Genomic DNA, 14468 nt, shown 5'->3' on the forward strand with positions numbered 1-14468 from the left:
ATGTCTGTCTGGGAGATACACCCTACAGTGCTCTGGAGAAGCCTTGTGTGTCTGCATAAAAGGTTGGAACAGAAAAGGCAAATCTTATGCAAGCTTTGCTAGGAAGACAGTGCGCTCTCCTGAACCGCCAGGGGCCCGGGCACCTCAGAGACCCTCTGCACTGCAACCTGCGTGGTGTCTGCCCACCCTCGGTTTTCTCCAGCTTCAGGGTTCTGGCGAACCTGCCCTTTCTTTGCCCTACCTCCCACGTTACCTGGGGCACCGCTCACATGTCTGGGCAGCCCCGAACTTACTTCTCCATCTACATATGCCCTAAACAAATTGCCAGGTCGAGGTGGGTGGCGAGTTGGCCCAATTCCACCTTGTGTGGAGGCCCTGCACCTGGCAGATACACCTCAAGCCCTGAAATAGCAGTATCCTGAGATGCAGTGCTCCACTCGGCTTCCGGGATGCTAAGCAAATGCCACATGCCAGGGGGTACTAAGGTAGTTCTGAGGGCCAGAGTCTGAAAGGAAGGTGTTGGCAGGACTGTTCCCTCTGAAGGCCAAGGATGCTCCCTCTCCTGGCTCCTGGTGTGGCCAGTGATTATGGGGTCTCTTGGCTTCTAAAGCAGCCCCCCGTTGCTCTGTTGCTGCATGGGGGTTTCTTTCTCTATGTGTTCACGTCCTGGGCCTTCTGTGCATGTCTATCTTCCCTCCAATTCCCATAAACTCATTAGTCACATTGAGTGACAGGGTGCGGAGGTACCATCTCTTTTTGGTACTTTTTGACTGTTTGGCTCAGGGGTTACTCCTGACTCTTCACTCTGGAATTACTCCTGCTCAGGGGACCATCAGAGACACCAGGGACAGAGTTGGGGGCAGCTGTGTGCAAGGCACACACCCTACCCTCTGTGCTGTTGCTCTGGCCCCAGTGGTACCAACTCTTTCTAGTAGATGCAGTTCAACTCGTAATGCTTGCCAGCACAAAACTGCTGTGACTCGACTTTTACAAAACAGAAACTTACACAAGTTTCCATTTTGTTGGCTTTAACCCCATTCCCCAAAGCAACCAAACAGGATAATCAAACCAGTAGATCTGATCAGTGCTTCAATTGTTCTGCCGCCTTACTCAAGAAGGAGGAGCCCCAGGCTTCTGATGTGGCTGCTGCGCCCCCCAGAAGGCTGATTTAGAGACAATGGGCAGAGTTGAAGTACACACAGGACTTCACACTTTGGCCCTTCATTGGCTTCAGACTCTTGAATTCCTAAATTGGCCTCTTTTGTCTCCCAAGCCCATTACTTTCCTGACTCGGACTTCTTACTGCCATGGAAAAACAGGTGGGAGCACTCAAAGATGCGCCATGAATTGACCTCAGCCCTGTCTTTTGTTGCAGGCCGCCATGGATGCCCTGCAACTGGCCAACTCAGCATTTGCGGTTGAACTATTCAAGCAGCTGTGTGAAAAGGAGCCGGCGGGCAATGTCCTCTTCTCTCCCGTCTGTCTTTCCACCTCCCTGTCACTTGCTCAAGTCGGTGCCAAAGGTGACACTGCGAGTGAAATTGGACAGGTAGGCCCAGTTCCTCGGTTGTGCTTTGTGTGGCTTCTGAATTATTCGACCCATGGGCAGTAACAAGGGAAGAATGAGGAATAGGAAAGATTCTGCCCAGAGTTGCTGTATTGTGGAAAGTCATGCCTTTCATAGCTCTCTCTTAATTTAGGCTGAGCCATCAAAGTTCATTTCTCTGTCCTGCAATTAATGTTTAGGACAGGTGCCATGTTGTCATGGATAACCTGGGCACTGCTAGGTACTCACAAGTTTCCCAGTGACCCTTCAGCCAGCCACCAGCATCTTTCTATTGATGTTGTAAGGAAATCTCATTCATTTGTTAAATGCCCCATTGCAAACATCCAGTCAGAATGTGTCTCTGTATTCCTGCCTTTTGTACACTATATATTTGTAGCATCTTGCTTTAAGATTTTACCCTAGAATATGATTCTACACTACAATATTTCTAGCAGGTACAGGCTGGTGTTGAAAAGCAGAGCTGCCTGACTCAAGCTCACCCAGGCAGTCGCTCTGCTGATGCTCAGCCATTGGGCTCTTGATTGGGGGCCTCAATAGATCCTTAATCAATGGAGACCCCTCAATCCTAGAATCTGATATATGGATAATGGTTTTAGTGTTGGTCTCTACATGGAGAGAAGTTATAACTCCCTCTTTGTCTCTAAAATGGAGAGAAGTTATAACTCAGCTTCACCTTCTTTTCTTTTTATTTATTTATTATTGGCTTTTTTGGGGGTCACACCCGGTGATGCACAGGGGTTACTCCTGGCTTTGCACTCAGGAATTACTCTTGGCAGTGCTCAGGGGACCATATGGGATGCTGGGAATAGAATCTGGGTCGGCGGCATGCAAGGCAATCGCCCTACCCACTGTACTATCGCTCCAGCCCCTTCACCTTATTTTCAAGCTTGGAAAGTCGTCTGTGTAAATAATTGAGCATTGATCAGAAGAAAAAGGCTGATTCTGTCCACCCCCAAATGTCTGGAGATATCTGTCAATGTCTGGAGATGATGTTGGTTATCAGGAGCTAGGAGTTAGGGATGTGAGTAAGGATCCTGTGATGCCCGGAACAGCCCCCTTCTCAACCTCCAACACAGAATTACCAGCTTGGAACACCTAGATGGAAATAGAAGCGTTGTTTGATGGAAACCACAGAGAAAGGGGGTGGTAGTCCTCCAGGGAAGAGGCGGGCTTTTGTGGCTGATGGATTGGTTTCTCTTCACAGGTGCTTCACTTTGAAGGTGTCAAAGATGTGCCCTTTGGGTTTCAAACGGTCACCTCAGATGTAAACAAACTTAGTTCCTTCTATTCGCTGAAACTAATCAAGCGGCTCTACGTGGACAAATCTTTGAATCCTTCTACAGTAAGTGGTTTACAGTGATCAGCAAGTTTTGGCTTTTCCGCAATGCCAACACGTTCACCTGGGTAGACCCACACCAACCTTTTTTTTCCCAGCAAAATTTACTTCCTCAGAGCTTGATTTTGATTCGAGATTTATTCAAACAAGCCAGTTCTAGTGAAGTGGCTTGCAGTCACATCTTGTAGCTCAAAGTATTGAGAAGCTGTGGGCCTACCTCGTCTCTCTCAAATACTCATATTTCCCACCCTTCCTTTTAGAATCCTCACCAAGAGGAGCGATTATAGTCTGGTCACTTGCAGTGAGGACAGTGGAGGCCCTTCATCTGGTGTGGTTTTGTTATGTTTGCTTATGGGCCCAGGGCAACACTCTGCCCCAAGGTTGCGTTGCAATGAATAGAATCAAATTGGTGATGGTGTAGAAATTCAAGGACCCATTTGTTTAGGACTTGACCATTATTATGCATCATCTGGATGAACTATCACTCCAGTTTTGAAATATTTTAACCGAACTTGGAGTTGTAAGAAAATTTTTTTAAAGGGCTGTTTTCCATTGCTCCTCTCTGCTGTTGTGTCATCTGTATATCTATAGTCTCAACAAGCATGGTTTGAGGATGCTGTAAATTTCTGGTCTCAAGTCGCTGAATCAAGGTCAACAGGAATGACTTTTAGAGTTTTGTGTTCTTAACAAGCACTGGAATTAGAATCACTGCCATGTTTTTTTTATTGTATTTAATATTCAAACTTTAATATTTAGATGAATCACCCAAGGGAACTTGTTAAGATTCATGTTTCATTCAGAAGGTCTGAGATAGGACTCACTATTCTGCTTTTCTAACAGGGTTATATCTAAGTAATATTGAAGCTACTTAAGTTTGGGACCATATTTTGAGCAGCAAGAGTCTATAGAATATTTATTGCAATGAAGATAAGTTTTCTGCTCACAGAGTTCTTTTGTGTGCAATCCTTCTATTCTAGGACACACAAAGGTATCATATTTACATTTTAATGATTCTTGCACTGGAATGGATTATAATTATGTGCTCATAGAGTGCAGTATCTCTAGCCCCCCCCAGAAGTTGATTATAAATTGAGAATATATCTAATTATTGATATTGTCTTAGAATTGAATAAATGGAAAATTGAGTGTAATTGCTTTCTACATGAAATTTCAATTTATATAGTGCTACAGATCTTTTTTTGGGTAGTCACTCCCAGTGATACTCAGGAATCACTCCTGATTGGTGATGGTGATCAAACCCAGAACTGCTACGTGCAAGGCAAGCACTCCATCCAGTGTACTATTGCTCTGGCCCTCAGTGTTACATATTTTTAAAGTGCATCCAGAATAATAAATGTTTAAAAGTTCTTTGGTAAGAATTATGGAACAACATAATAGTTTGGCTGTAGCTTTAAGAACTGCGTGGTTTTATCAATGGGATTCTTTTTCAGGAATTCATCAGCTCTACAAAGAGACCCTACGCAAAAGAAATGGAAACTGTCGACTTCAAAGATAAACTGGAAGAAACCAAAGGTCAGATCAACAACTCAATCAAGGATCTCACAGACGGTAAGTATTCTTCACTGGTTTCGTTGGAAACTGCTCATGATTAGATAGGCCCTGCTGTCTAACGGTTTGTTTGTTTGTTGTTGTTGTTGTTGGTTTTTGATAAGCCTAAAATGGAATATTAGGGAGATTCCAGATTTTCTACGTGCCAACTAAATTCTTGCCCATTAAGTCATTTCAACAGTGGGTTTCTGTGCATTCCCCCATTATTTAGACCCTTGGCAGAAATTTCTGGTGACTCCATTTTAGCCTGTCTGGTACCCCACAAACTCCTTTAGACCCTGTTCCGGAGTCTCAGCTGTCCTGTGATGTGTGGCTCCTTTCTTAGCATCTACCTGCTTCTGCCTCTGCTCATATTTCTCTTGGGATTTTCCTTCCTTCATTAAAATCCTCCATGAATTCTCCAAGATAGAAAGAAAGTGGTTCTAGGATGATTTGGAGCATAAAGCAGAGAACCTCTTCCCAAAGGATGTATTTTTATGTGTACAGGGAGATAGCCCCTTGTCATGTAGGAGAAACAGTATAGATGGACTTTTCAGATGTTACTCCAACAGCTGTGGGTGAGGAGGGATGTACTTCCAGGTCAAGGGAGACATATTTCTTAGGAGATGGGCAGGAACCACCTGCCTGCTATGCTAATTCAGGAGTGATAGAGCCCAACTACGATGACAAAATGAGAACATGGAAATAATATAATCTTGGTGTCATTCAAGACCTAGTTTTAAGTACAGACAATACCACTGTTTACTGAACTGTAAGAGGGGGCATATGTTACCTATTTTATTTTTACAAGGTTGATGTGAGGATCAAATTAGGTAACATTTATTAGCAAATAGTATGTACTAGTCACAATCAGATATGGTGATTATTAGCTATGTATGTACATGCAATGTATGTATATATACACGTTATTTGTTATTGAAGTTTTTCTGACTTAAGTGTAGATAATAAAAGGGCATTAGGAAGACCTAGTGAAGCACAGTTAAGAAGTTACAAGTGAAAACAGCTCTTGTTTAAATTGCTTTATAATGGTACTGCTTTGAGAGTTACTAAATAATTGTCTTTTCTCTTGATAAACTTTTAAAAAATACTTCAGAAACTTAAGATTTTTACTGAATAAAGCGGCTCAATGAAAAGGCTCAGAATTTCAATCAGAATCCGGAAATTTAAGTTGAACATCTACCACTTAAGAGTACAGTCAACATACAATATTGGCAGGACATACTTTTATTTATATTTTTTATTGTTTTTTTTTTTTAGTTTTTTAGATGATACCCAACGATGATCAGGGGTTAGTCCTGGTTTTGATCAGGACATAATATGAAGGTCATAGTACAAAATAAAAAGATAGGATCCCTCATTTGAAATATAGTAAGAAGTTTTTGGTAGTGCAGGGAAGACCAGGTGGTGCTGGGAACTAACCCAGGGCACAATATGCGAAGCATGCACACCAATCCTTCCCATAATTTCCCTGGTCCCACACAAAGAATTCAAGAAGGTGACAGAGGACATTTAACTGGAGCAGGCTTATGGAAATCATCACTGAGCAGTTATGTGAAGATCCTGGAGGTTAAGTAACAGAAATCCTTTGCAAATAATATAAAATGTTATCCAAATAGAAGGATGTAATTTTTATCCAGCATTTTCACCATTGATCTGCTTTGTCTGTTGGGGCTTTGAGCTCTGGTACGATCACACTTTTAATTAGGTCTGTGGTGAAGATTACAGATGAAGTTGATACAAACAGGCTGTTCTATCAGTGCAGTCTGGGGTGGGGGTAGAGAGCTAGTGGGCAATGAGGAATGTATTTTTGGGTGACAAACATGTTTCCTAGCTGAGTGAACTGGGAACATCATCTGACCTTCCCGAGCCCCAGTTTTCTCATCTATCAAATGGGAATATTGGCCTTTGTTTTAAATGTTTATTGTAAATACAAGTGAGAGAATACATGTGAAGATGCAGAATATAGTGCCAGGTGTAAAGTAAGTGCTTACACATTTGCACTTCGTCACATAGTCTTTGGAGTAAAAAAATACCCAGATTTGAATCCAAAGTCTACCCTTGCTCAAGTGTCATCTCAGGCCAGTGACTTAACACCCCATCTCAGTCTCCTTTGCAAAATGGGGAGAAATGAGACGCAAACAGAAAGTGTTTGACACCTTGTCCATCCATTACAGGCATTCAAAAGTGGTGATTTGTGATTTTCTTCTTCCTCTGCTCTCCTTGTCCTTCTCTTTACTTAACTTTGGTAAGTTGGTTGTCCCAATGGGAAGAAAGAAAGGAATCTTTTTGAAAGAAGATAGTCTGGCATATCATCACCATGTAGTCTTTCATGGTGTAACTATAGTAAGTGTGAAATATCTTTCAGTGGACATGCAAGTGAACATTACATATGTTTTGGAAGAACAAAAACTCCATGTAATCTGTGGCTTCTTCAAATTATTTGCAGGCCATTTTGAGAACATTTTAGCTGACAACAGTGTAAATGACCAGACCAAACTCCTTGTGGTTAATGCTGCTTATTTTGTTGGAAAGTGGATGAAGAAATTTCCTGAATCAGAAACCAAAGAATGCCCTTTCAGAGTCAATAAGGTATGTGGGACTGGTTTTGAGCTAAGTTAGATCTTGTAAAACAGCAGGGTTTCAACCTTATCATACTTGAGGTCTGGTACCTGTCCACAGACCAGTGTTGAAAGCCACTCTTAAAGAAGTTATGAACCAGTGGCTAAAGCTAAATCACCAACTGGAAAAATGGCAACAAATACAGATATATGTCACTTAATCATGTTTTAGTTAAAGATATATAAATGACCGTGGTCCCAACAAACTATAGCATATGACCTCGATGTGTAATGACCATTGATACAGCTTCATAGGTGTGTCTACCATCTAAGTGTGTTTAATTTCATTCTATGATGTTCACATAACAGTAAAATCACCTAATAACACATTTCTTTTAAGAACGCATTATCTTTAAATGACACACAACTCTCTTTGGGGTCATTAGTGAGATAGGCAAAGATATGAATTAACCAAATCCCAGTATTATAGACCTTAAAATTAGTAGGAAACCTTAATCATTTGAAAATCTTGTTCCAAGTTAATCAACTCTTTTATGATCTTATATATCAGTAAATATTTCTGATGTTTTAATTTATATGAGGTTTTGAGGCCTTTGTTGGTTTTCAAGGAACATATTTACTTCACTCTTACACTTGGAGGCATTATGGGGAAGACTAGAGACTTGATTTTGGCAATCATGTTTGGTCTATAGTCTACTCTCAGCACGCATCTCCCATCCTGGGAGGATCCTCCCAACACCCTTTATTTGGTGCTCCCTTCTCTATCTGAACTGCCTTTTCCCCTAGCATGTGTGGCTGGCCTCCAAGCCATGGAGTAAACATCCTGGTATTTATCTGGGCTATTCTTGGGTGTTAGTCTTCTATTTGTTCTTTTATGAATGCAATCTTTCTATGTCTGTCCCTCTCTTTCTGACTCATTTCGCTTAGCATGATACTTTCCATGGAGTACCACTTGTATGTAAAGTTCATGACTTCATCTTTTCTAACAGCTACATAGTACTCCATTGTGTAGATGTACCAAAGTTTCTTTAACCAGTCATCTGTTTTCGGACACTCAGGTTTTTTTTTCCAGATTCAAGCTACTGTAAACAATGCTGCAATAAACAAACAAGTGCAGATGTCACTTCAACTATACTTTTTTTGCCTCTCTGGGATATATTCCCAAGAGTGGTATTGCTGGGTCAGTTGGTGGAAGGAGGTGCCATAGCCAGTAGTGCTCAGAGCTTACTACTGGCTCTGTTAAGGAACTGCACCTAGAAACGCTTAGGGGATCATATGTGTCTAGGACTAAACCAAGGTTGGCATTATGCAAGCCAACACCTTATGCCCTATACTATCCCATCCTTTGCTTTCTTTTTCCCTTCCTTCCTTCCTTCCTTCCTTCCTTCCTTCCTTCCTTCCTTCCCTTCCTTCCTTCCCTCCCTTCCTTCCTTCCTTCTTTGCTTTCTCTCTCTTTCTTTCTTGGTCGCACCTTGACGATGCTCAGGGGTTACTTCTGGTTCTCTACTCAGGAATTAGTCTGGCGGTGCTCAGGGGACTATATGGAATGCCAGGGATAGAACCTGAGTTGTCTGTGTGCAAGGCAAATGCCCTACCTGCTGTACTATCGCTCCAGCCCCTGAAGGTTCTTTTCTCCCATTAAACTCTACATCAACACATCAGAGTAGGTGCGGGGACCGGGGAGGGACCGATGGAGAGTGACTCAACCAGAGGTAAACAGAAAACTTAATAAATTAGAATTCTGATGGCCATATGCTGGAAATTGCCTGCTATTTTCTTTACTATGTGTTTTATTAGGAAAAGTCATGGATTCTAAATTCTAGTTTGCACTAGAATTTTCTTTCAAGTCAGCTCCAGAGAAGTGCTTTGAAACTCTTTAATTATGGACATCTACCTAAAGGAGGGATTAAAGTTTGCCATATTTTTAGTTATACTCTTTCATTCTCAATGTTTTACATTAGCAAATATAGTATTACATCAGGTACAGTTTCTGCATATATAACATATGGAATTATAAAACACATCAATAACTTCGCAAAGGCAGCCATAAGCTTGTCACTAGACCATTTGATGGCTTAGGTTCATTACAGTTTGAATCCCAGTGTCTGGATCATTAAAAGCCATAATTATTTGACACTAGAAGAAGAGCAGACTTGTGTATGCATGTGTGTATATGTAGATGTGTCTACATATATGTCTGCATGTATGTCTACATATATGTCTATATGTAGGTATATATGTGTGTGTGTATATATGTACATGGGCTGGAGCGATAGCACAGCGGTTGGGCGTTTGCCTTGCAAGTGGCCAACATGGCTGACCCGAGTTCGATTCTTCCACCCCTCTCGGAGAGCCCGGCAAGCTACTGAGAGTATTTCGCCCACACAGCAAAGCCTGGCAAGCTACCCATGACGTATTCGATATGCCACAGTAACACAGTAACAACAAGTCTCTCAATTTGGTGTGAGATTTTACTGGTGCCCACTAGAGCAAATCAATGAACAATGGGAGGACAGTGCTACAGTGCTACATATATGTACATAAATATGCATATATACATATATATGTAGAGGTAAATTGTGAAGCTAGTGGGGGCTGGAGAGGTAGTACAGCCAAATTAATTTTTCTTCTGGTTTCTGGATCACACCCAGCAGTGCTCATGGATTACTCCTGGCTCTGCACCCAGGTTTCACTCCCAGCAGTGTTCATGGATTACTCCTAGCTTTGCACCCAGGTTTCTCTCCCAGCAGGCATGGGGGACCCTATGGGACAGCAGGGATCAAACCTAGTTGGTGGTTCCAGTACAGCCATCTTTAATCCCTGACACCACATAGAGTCCCCAGGAGTGATCCCTGAACACACAGCCTGGAGTAAGCCCTGAGCATAGACAGGTATGGCCCAAAAATAATTTAAAAAAAAAGGAAAGAAAAGAAAAACAGTCCAGAAGGCTGGTGGTTTAGTGTCTTCTCCTTTTCCAGACGGATACCAAACCGGTGCAGATGATGAATCTGGAGGCCACATTCTGCATGGGCCACATCGACGACATCGGCTGCAAGATCATTGAGCTTCCCTTCCAGAACAAGCACCTCAGCATGCTCATCCTGCTGCCCAAGGACGTGGAGGACGAGACTACGGGCTTAGAGAAGGTGAAGGGGGCAGGGCGATGCATAGAAGGGGCCACCCACCGTAGCAGAGGCCTGGGGCAGTGCCGTGAAGGGACACGCTTAGCTATCTCCCAGGATTTGGGGCCTTTCTCGGCTCTTCTCCTGAATGTTTAAGGTGTGAACACTTTCAGTGAGCCAGGAGCTGTTTGCCTCATTTAATTCTCCTCTTAATCCTGTGAGGTAGAAACTGTTACCTGACTCTCTTCACCCCTGCCGGTGCTGAAGCAGATGCATTGGTCAGATTCACAGTCCCAGGACTGGTCAGTGCAGAAAAAGCATCTGAGACCGGATGTTGCCACCTGTTTTTTTTTTTTTGAGGGGGTGGGGTGGGCAGGTGACACACCTGGAACTGCTCAAGGTTTACTCCTTTCTCTGTGCTCAGAGATCACTCTTGGCTGGGCTCAGATGACCATATGGGGTGCCAGGGATCAAAGCCAGTTTGGCCTTATGCAAGGCAAGTGCCCTACCTGCGGTACTGTTGGTCCAGTCTCATCATCCCTCCCTCACACTTTGTTTAAACACCGTGGTTTACAAAGTTGTTCATAATAACTTGTTAGAGGCATTCAATATTCCAACCCCAATCCCACCTCCACCATCACCATCCCTCCACTATTATCTCCATTTTCCCAATCACCCCTCAAGCCTGCCCAAATTACTTATTTTATACTGCTAGCCCCCCAAATTATTTATTTTATACTGCTTGGTACCACTAAATGGCTAACAGAAGGTCAAAACATATTTTTGTAGAAGAAACCTTGTGGAAATGGTTATATCTCACCATGGGGACATTAAGTCCTAGTCTGAGGTTTTACGAGGCTAACGTTGCCGGTTAAGCCTTCTGTGTCGCTGTTTTTGTTAGTCCAGATGGGTTGGTTTCTACCTTCCATTCCATACAATCTGGTGTACTCTAACTGGGACTTCAGTGTTGGAGAGTTTAGAGATGTTCTGAAAATCCAAAATTTTTAACTGGGCAAAAGTTAACTGGGCATGGCTGCCAGGGCTTCTGGAAATGTGGGGAGGTCCATTGCCCATCCTGACTCCAAGAACACCTGGAGTTTAAAAACCCACTTACCTGAAATATTTGGCAGTTCAGGTGCTCTATGGAGCTCAGTCCTGAGGTGGTGGGCTCCGGCCAGAGGCCCTGAGGCATGGGTGTGGTTGCCAGGGCTTTGGTAGGGCAGGAGCTCCCCTGCCTCCTTCCCCCTCCTCCGCCCCCTGAGATCTCCCCAGAGTGACAGCCAGTAACTGGTGTCAGAGAGATTTTTCTGCTAGTTAATCTCTTTTGAGATTTATTTATGAGTTTCTGGAACATGTCTGGTACATGAGCTTCCATGGTGGTGTGAGCTTACTGTGTTCTTAATTCAAGGCCAGAGCAGTTCCTGTTAGCATCCTTCAAGAAGTATTTTCAGAATGTAATACACAGTATATGTGTGCATGGGGCGGATACACATGTGTCCCGTGGAGTTCTGTTGCGAGACTGAAGAAGCACAGAGACCATAGCCTCTCCCTGACTCTGTAGTTCCCACAGTTTCACTGCATGATCGCAGAAGTCCTCTGCTGTGCATTTATTTTCCCTTTTGCTCAGAGGAGAACTGGAAGGGCCAATCTTTATTAAGATTTACTTTCTTAGAAATGTTATGGCTAAGCTCTTTTAAGTTTCATTGGATCTCTCTTGCTTTAAAACATGACCAACAAAAATGGATGTATTCATCATCTATGAGGTTAACGAATGAGCATGGAGTACAAATTTGCATTTTATAAAGACTAACTTTTGCTTTGATTTATTATATTTGATGTAAAGCACATTCTGAATTGTGTAGTATAGAAATTACAGAATGATTCAAGAAACGGACTATGGCAAAAGAAATATGTATGAAAGATGTTATAATTTCATTTCATTGTTATTCATGGTGGGTTGGAGCAATAGCACAGCGGGTAGGGCATTTGCCTTGCACGCAGCCAACATGGCCAACCCGAGTTCGATTCCTCCGCCCCTCTCGGAGAGCCCGGCAAGCTACCGAGAGTATTTCGCCTGCACGGCAGAGCCTGGCAAGCTCCCCGTGATGTATTCGATATACCAAATGCAGTAACAACAAAGTCTCATGATGGAGACGTTACTGGGCCCGCTCGAGCAAATCGATGAACAATGGGAGGACAGTGACAGTGACAGTATTATTCATGGTACATCTTAATCCATACAACTTTTTCCATAAACTGACTCAATAGTTCCAAAATGCCCTTATGAATCTCCAAGCAAAGCCACAATTGTATGGTTGGACTGGAGTTGAGCCACGGTGGGTGCCTGAGTGAATCTTCATGAGAAACTAGTAACATCTCACAAACACCGGGCTGATTTCATCATTGACTCTCCATCTTCGGTAGCTTTGGAGCTGGATTTGCTATGATATTCTGTGTTTCTCATCAGGCAGAACTTTCTACAGTTGGAAATTAAACATAATTTCCATATCTGGAGAGATAGTACTGCAGGTAGGGCTTGTGCCTTGCACGTAGCTGATTTGGATTCAACCTCCAGCATCCCATATGTACCCTGAGCACCATCAGGAGTAATTCCTAAGTGTAGAGCCAGGAGTAACCCCTGAACATTGCCAGGGTGGCAAAAAAATAACTAAAACAAAACCAAACGCTATAATTTCCTCTCCTTCTTGTCTTTCAGGTTGAGAAACAACTCAACTCCGAAACGCTGTTGAAGTGGACCAATCCCAGCACCATGGCCAATGCCAAAGTCAAACTCTCCATTCCCAAGTTTAAGGTGGAAAAGATCATTGATCCCAAGCCTAGTCTGGAAAACCTAGGGCTGAAAAAATTGTTTAATGAGAATACATCTGATTTCTCTGGAATGTCAGAGACCAAGGGCGTGGCCCTCTCAAATGTTATTCATAGAGTGTGCTTAGAAATAACGGAAGATGGTGGGGAGTCCATAGAAGTGCCAGGATCACGGATCCTGCAACACAAGGATGAGTTCAATGCTGACCACCCCTTTATTTACATCATCAGGCACAACAAAACTCGAAACATCATTTTCTTTGGCAAGTTTTGTTCTCCTTAACTCCCACCTGACTTCTATAAACTCTGTGTCCTGAGAATGGCTTTCTGAATAGGATGAACTGTTACTTTTTTTGAACCCGGAGCACTGTCTATGTTCTCCACGGCCCTCATACTAATAGTCCTTCTTTCTCACTCTTTCTTTTGTTTTCCATAAAAGCGATGGGTACCCTGTTAGCCACAGTAGATCCACAGAGCCCTAGGCTCTCTCCTGTGTGCCTGGGGAAATATTATTTGTTTGAACTCTGTATTTTTGGGATTTCAGGATAATTAGTTACACATCCTGTGCTATGGAATTCCTTTGGTAGGGAGTGGAACAGAACACTGTAAATCAGTACCAGTTGGCACATTTTAATCACAAAGTGGAGAATCTTCTCACAAAATGGGTAACAACACTTCAGTAGCTCAGAGCATTTGGGTTTTGCTGCCAAGTGAGTTTGCAATCAGCTTATGAAAAAAACCTTGTTTTCAGGACATTTTGAGATTTGGGGTTATTAGATCAGAATTATATCTCTATAGCAACTTAAGTGCTTTTTATAAGCATACATATGTATATATGTATAGGCACACATATGTATACACATATATATGTATATATAACAGACATGCATGTATGTATACATATATATGAAGGAGAGGCTTATATATTATTAAAAGTTCACTTCACATTGGATATAATACCCACTTGGTCGTTGGGGTGATAGTAGACAATTGGCAGGGACTTCTAACCAACTTAAAGCTTTGCATGTCTTATACTGAAGACAGACAAGGCGGATGTTTACAGCCTCCAATAAAGAATGTTATGGATGCTAGAGGAACGTGCTTTATCTGATGTGACAGTGGGGAAAGGAAAGGAACTTGAAACCTTTGAAAGTAGTTGTCATACACTGCCATGATGCGTATTTTTCAGTCTGTGAGTCTAGTACTTTGGGTAGCAAGTTGATAACTTACACAAATAGCCATACTTAAAGTTGGCTTGTAAGTCAACCATATTGCAAGTATATGTACTAGCTTACTACCCAAGAAACGCAATCTGTGAAGATTCTATGACATTCCTTCCCTCCTTTCTTTTCTGCTGTTTACTGTAAATAGGTTAAACTTTCTACTGTTTCTGAAGGATAAACATTGGATTTTCTTAATGCTGACAACAATAAAATGCAGCATGTCCTTGACTAACATCTTTTTGCTCA

General features: G+C 42.5%; 1 protein-coding gene across 1 annotated transcript; it reads left to right on the plus strand.

Moving 5' to 3' along the window:
• The first annotated feature begins 1381 nt into the window (after window positions 1-1381).
• SERPINB5 (serpin family B member 5) lies at window positions 1382-13287 on the plus strand. Its single transcript, XM_056106981.1, has 6 exons — window positions 1382-1549; window positions 2772-2909; window positions 4355-4472; window positions 6919-7061; window positions 10030-10197; window positions 12890-13287. Exons 1-6 carry the CDS (start codon window positions 1382-1384, stop codon window positions 13280-13282), a joined length of 1128 nt encoding a protein of 375 aa, XP_055962956.1. The 3' UTR covers window positions 13283-13287.
• Window positions 13288-14468: the final 1181 nt, after the last annotated feature.

This window comes from Sorex fumeus, unplaced genomic scaffold, assembly GCF_029834395.1.
Source record: "Sorex fumeus unplaced genomic scaffold, SorFum_2.1 ptg000151l, whole genome shotgun sequence".
Classification (NCBI taxonomy): Eukaryota; Metazoa; Chordata; class Mammalia; order Eulipotyphla; family Soricidae; genus Sorex; species Sorex fumeus.

Bases quoted from the DNA above. Each gene is read 5' to 3' on its own strand.
- SERPINB5 (XM_056106981.1), top strand. From the start codon at position 1,382: ATGGATGCCCTGCAACTGGCCAACTCAGCATTTGCGGTTGAACTATTC. The intron at 4,473-6,918 runs GTAAGTATTCTT...AATTATTTGCAG, and splicing joins AATCAAGGATCTCACAGACG to GCCATTTTGAGAACATTTTA. The intron at 10,198-12,889 runs GTGAAGGGGGCA...CTTGTCTTTCAG, and splicing joins AGACTACGGGCTTAGAGAAG to GTTGAGAAACAACTCAACTC.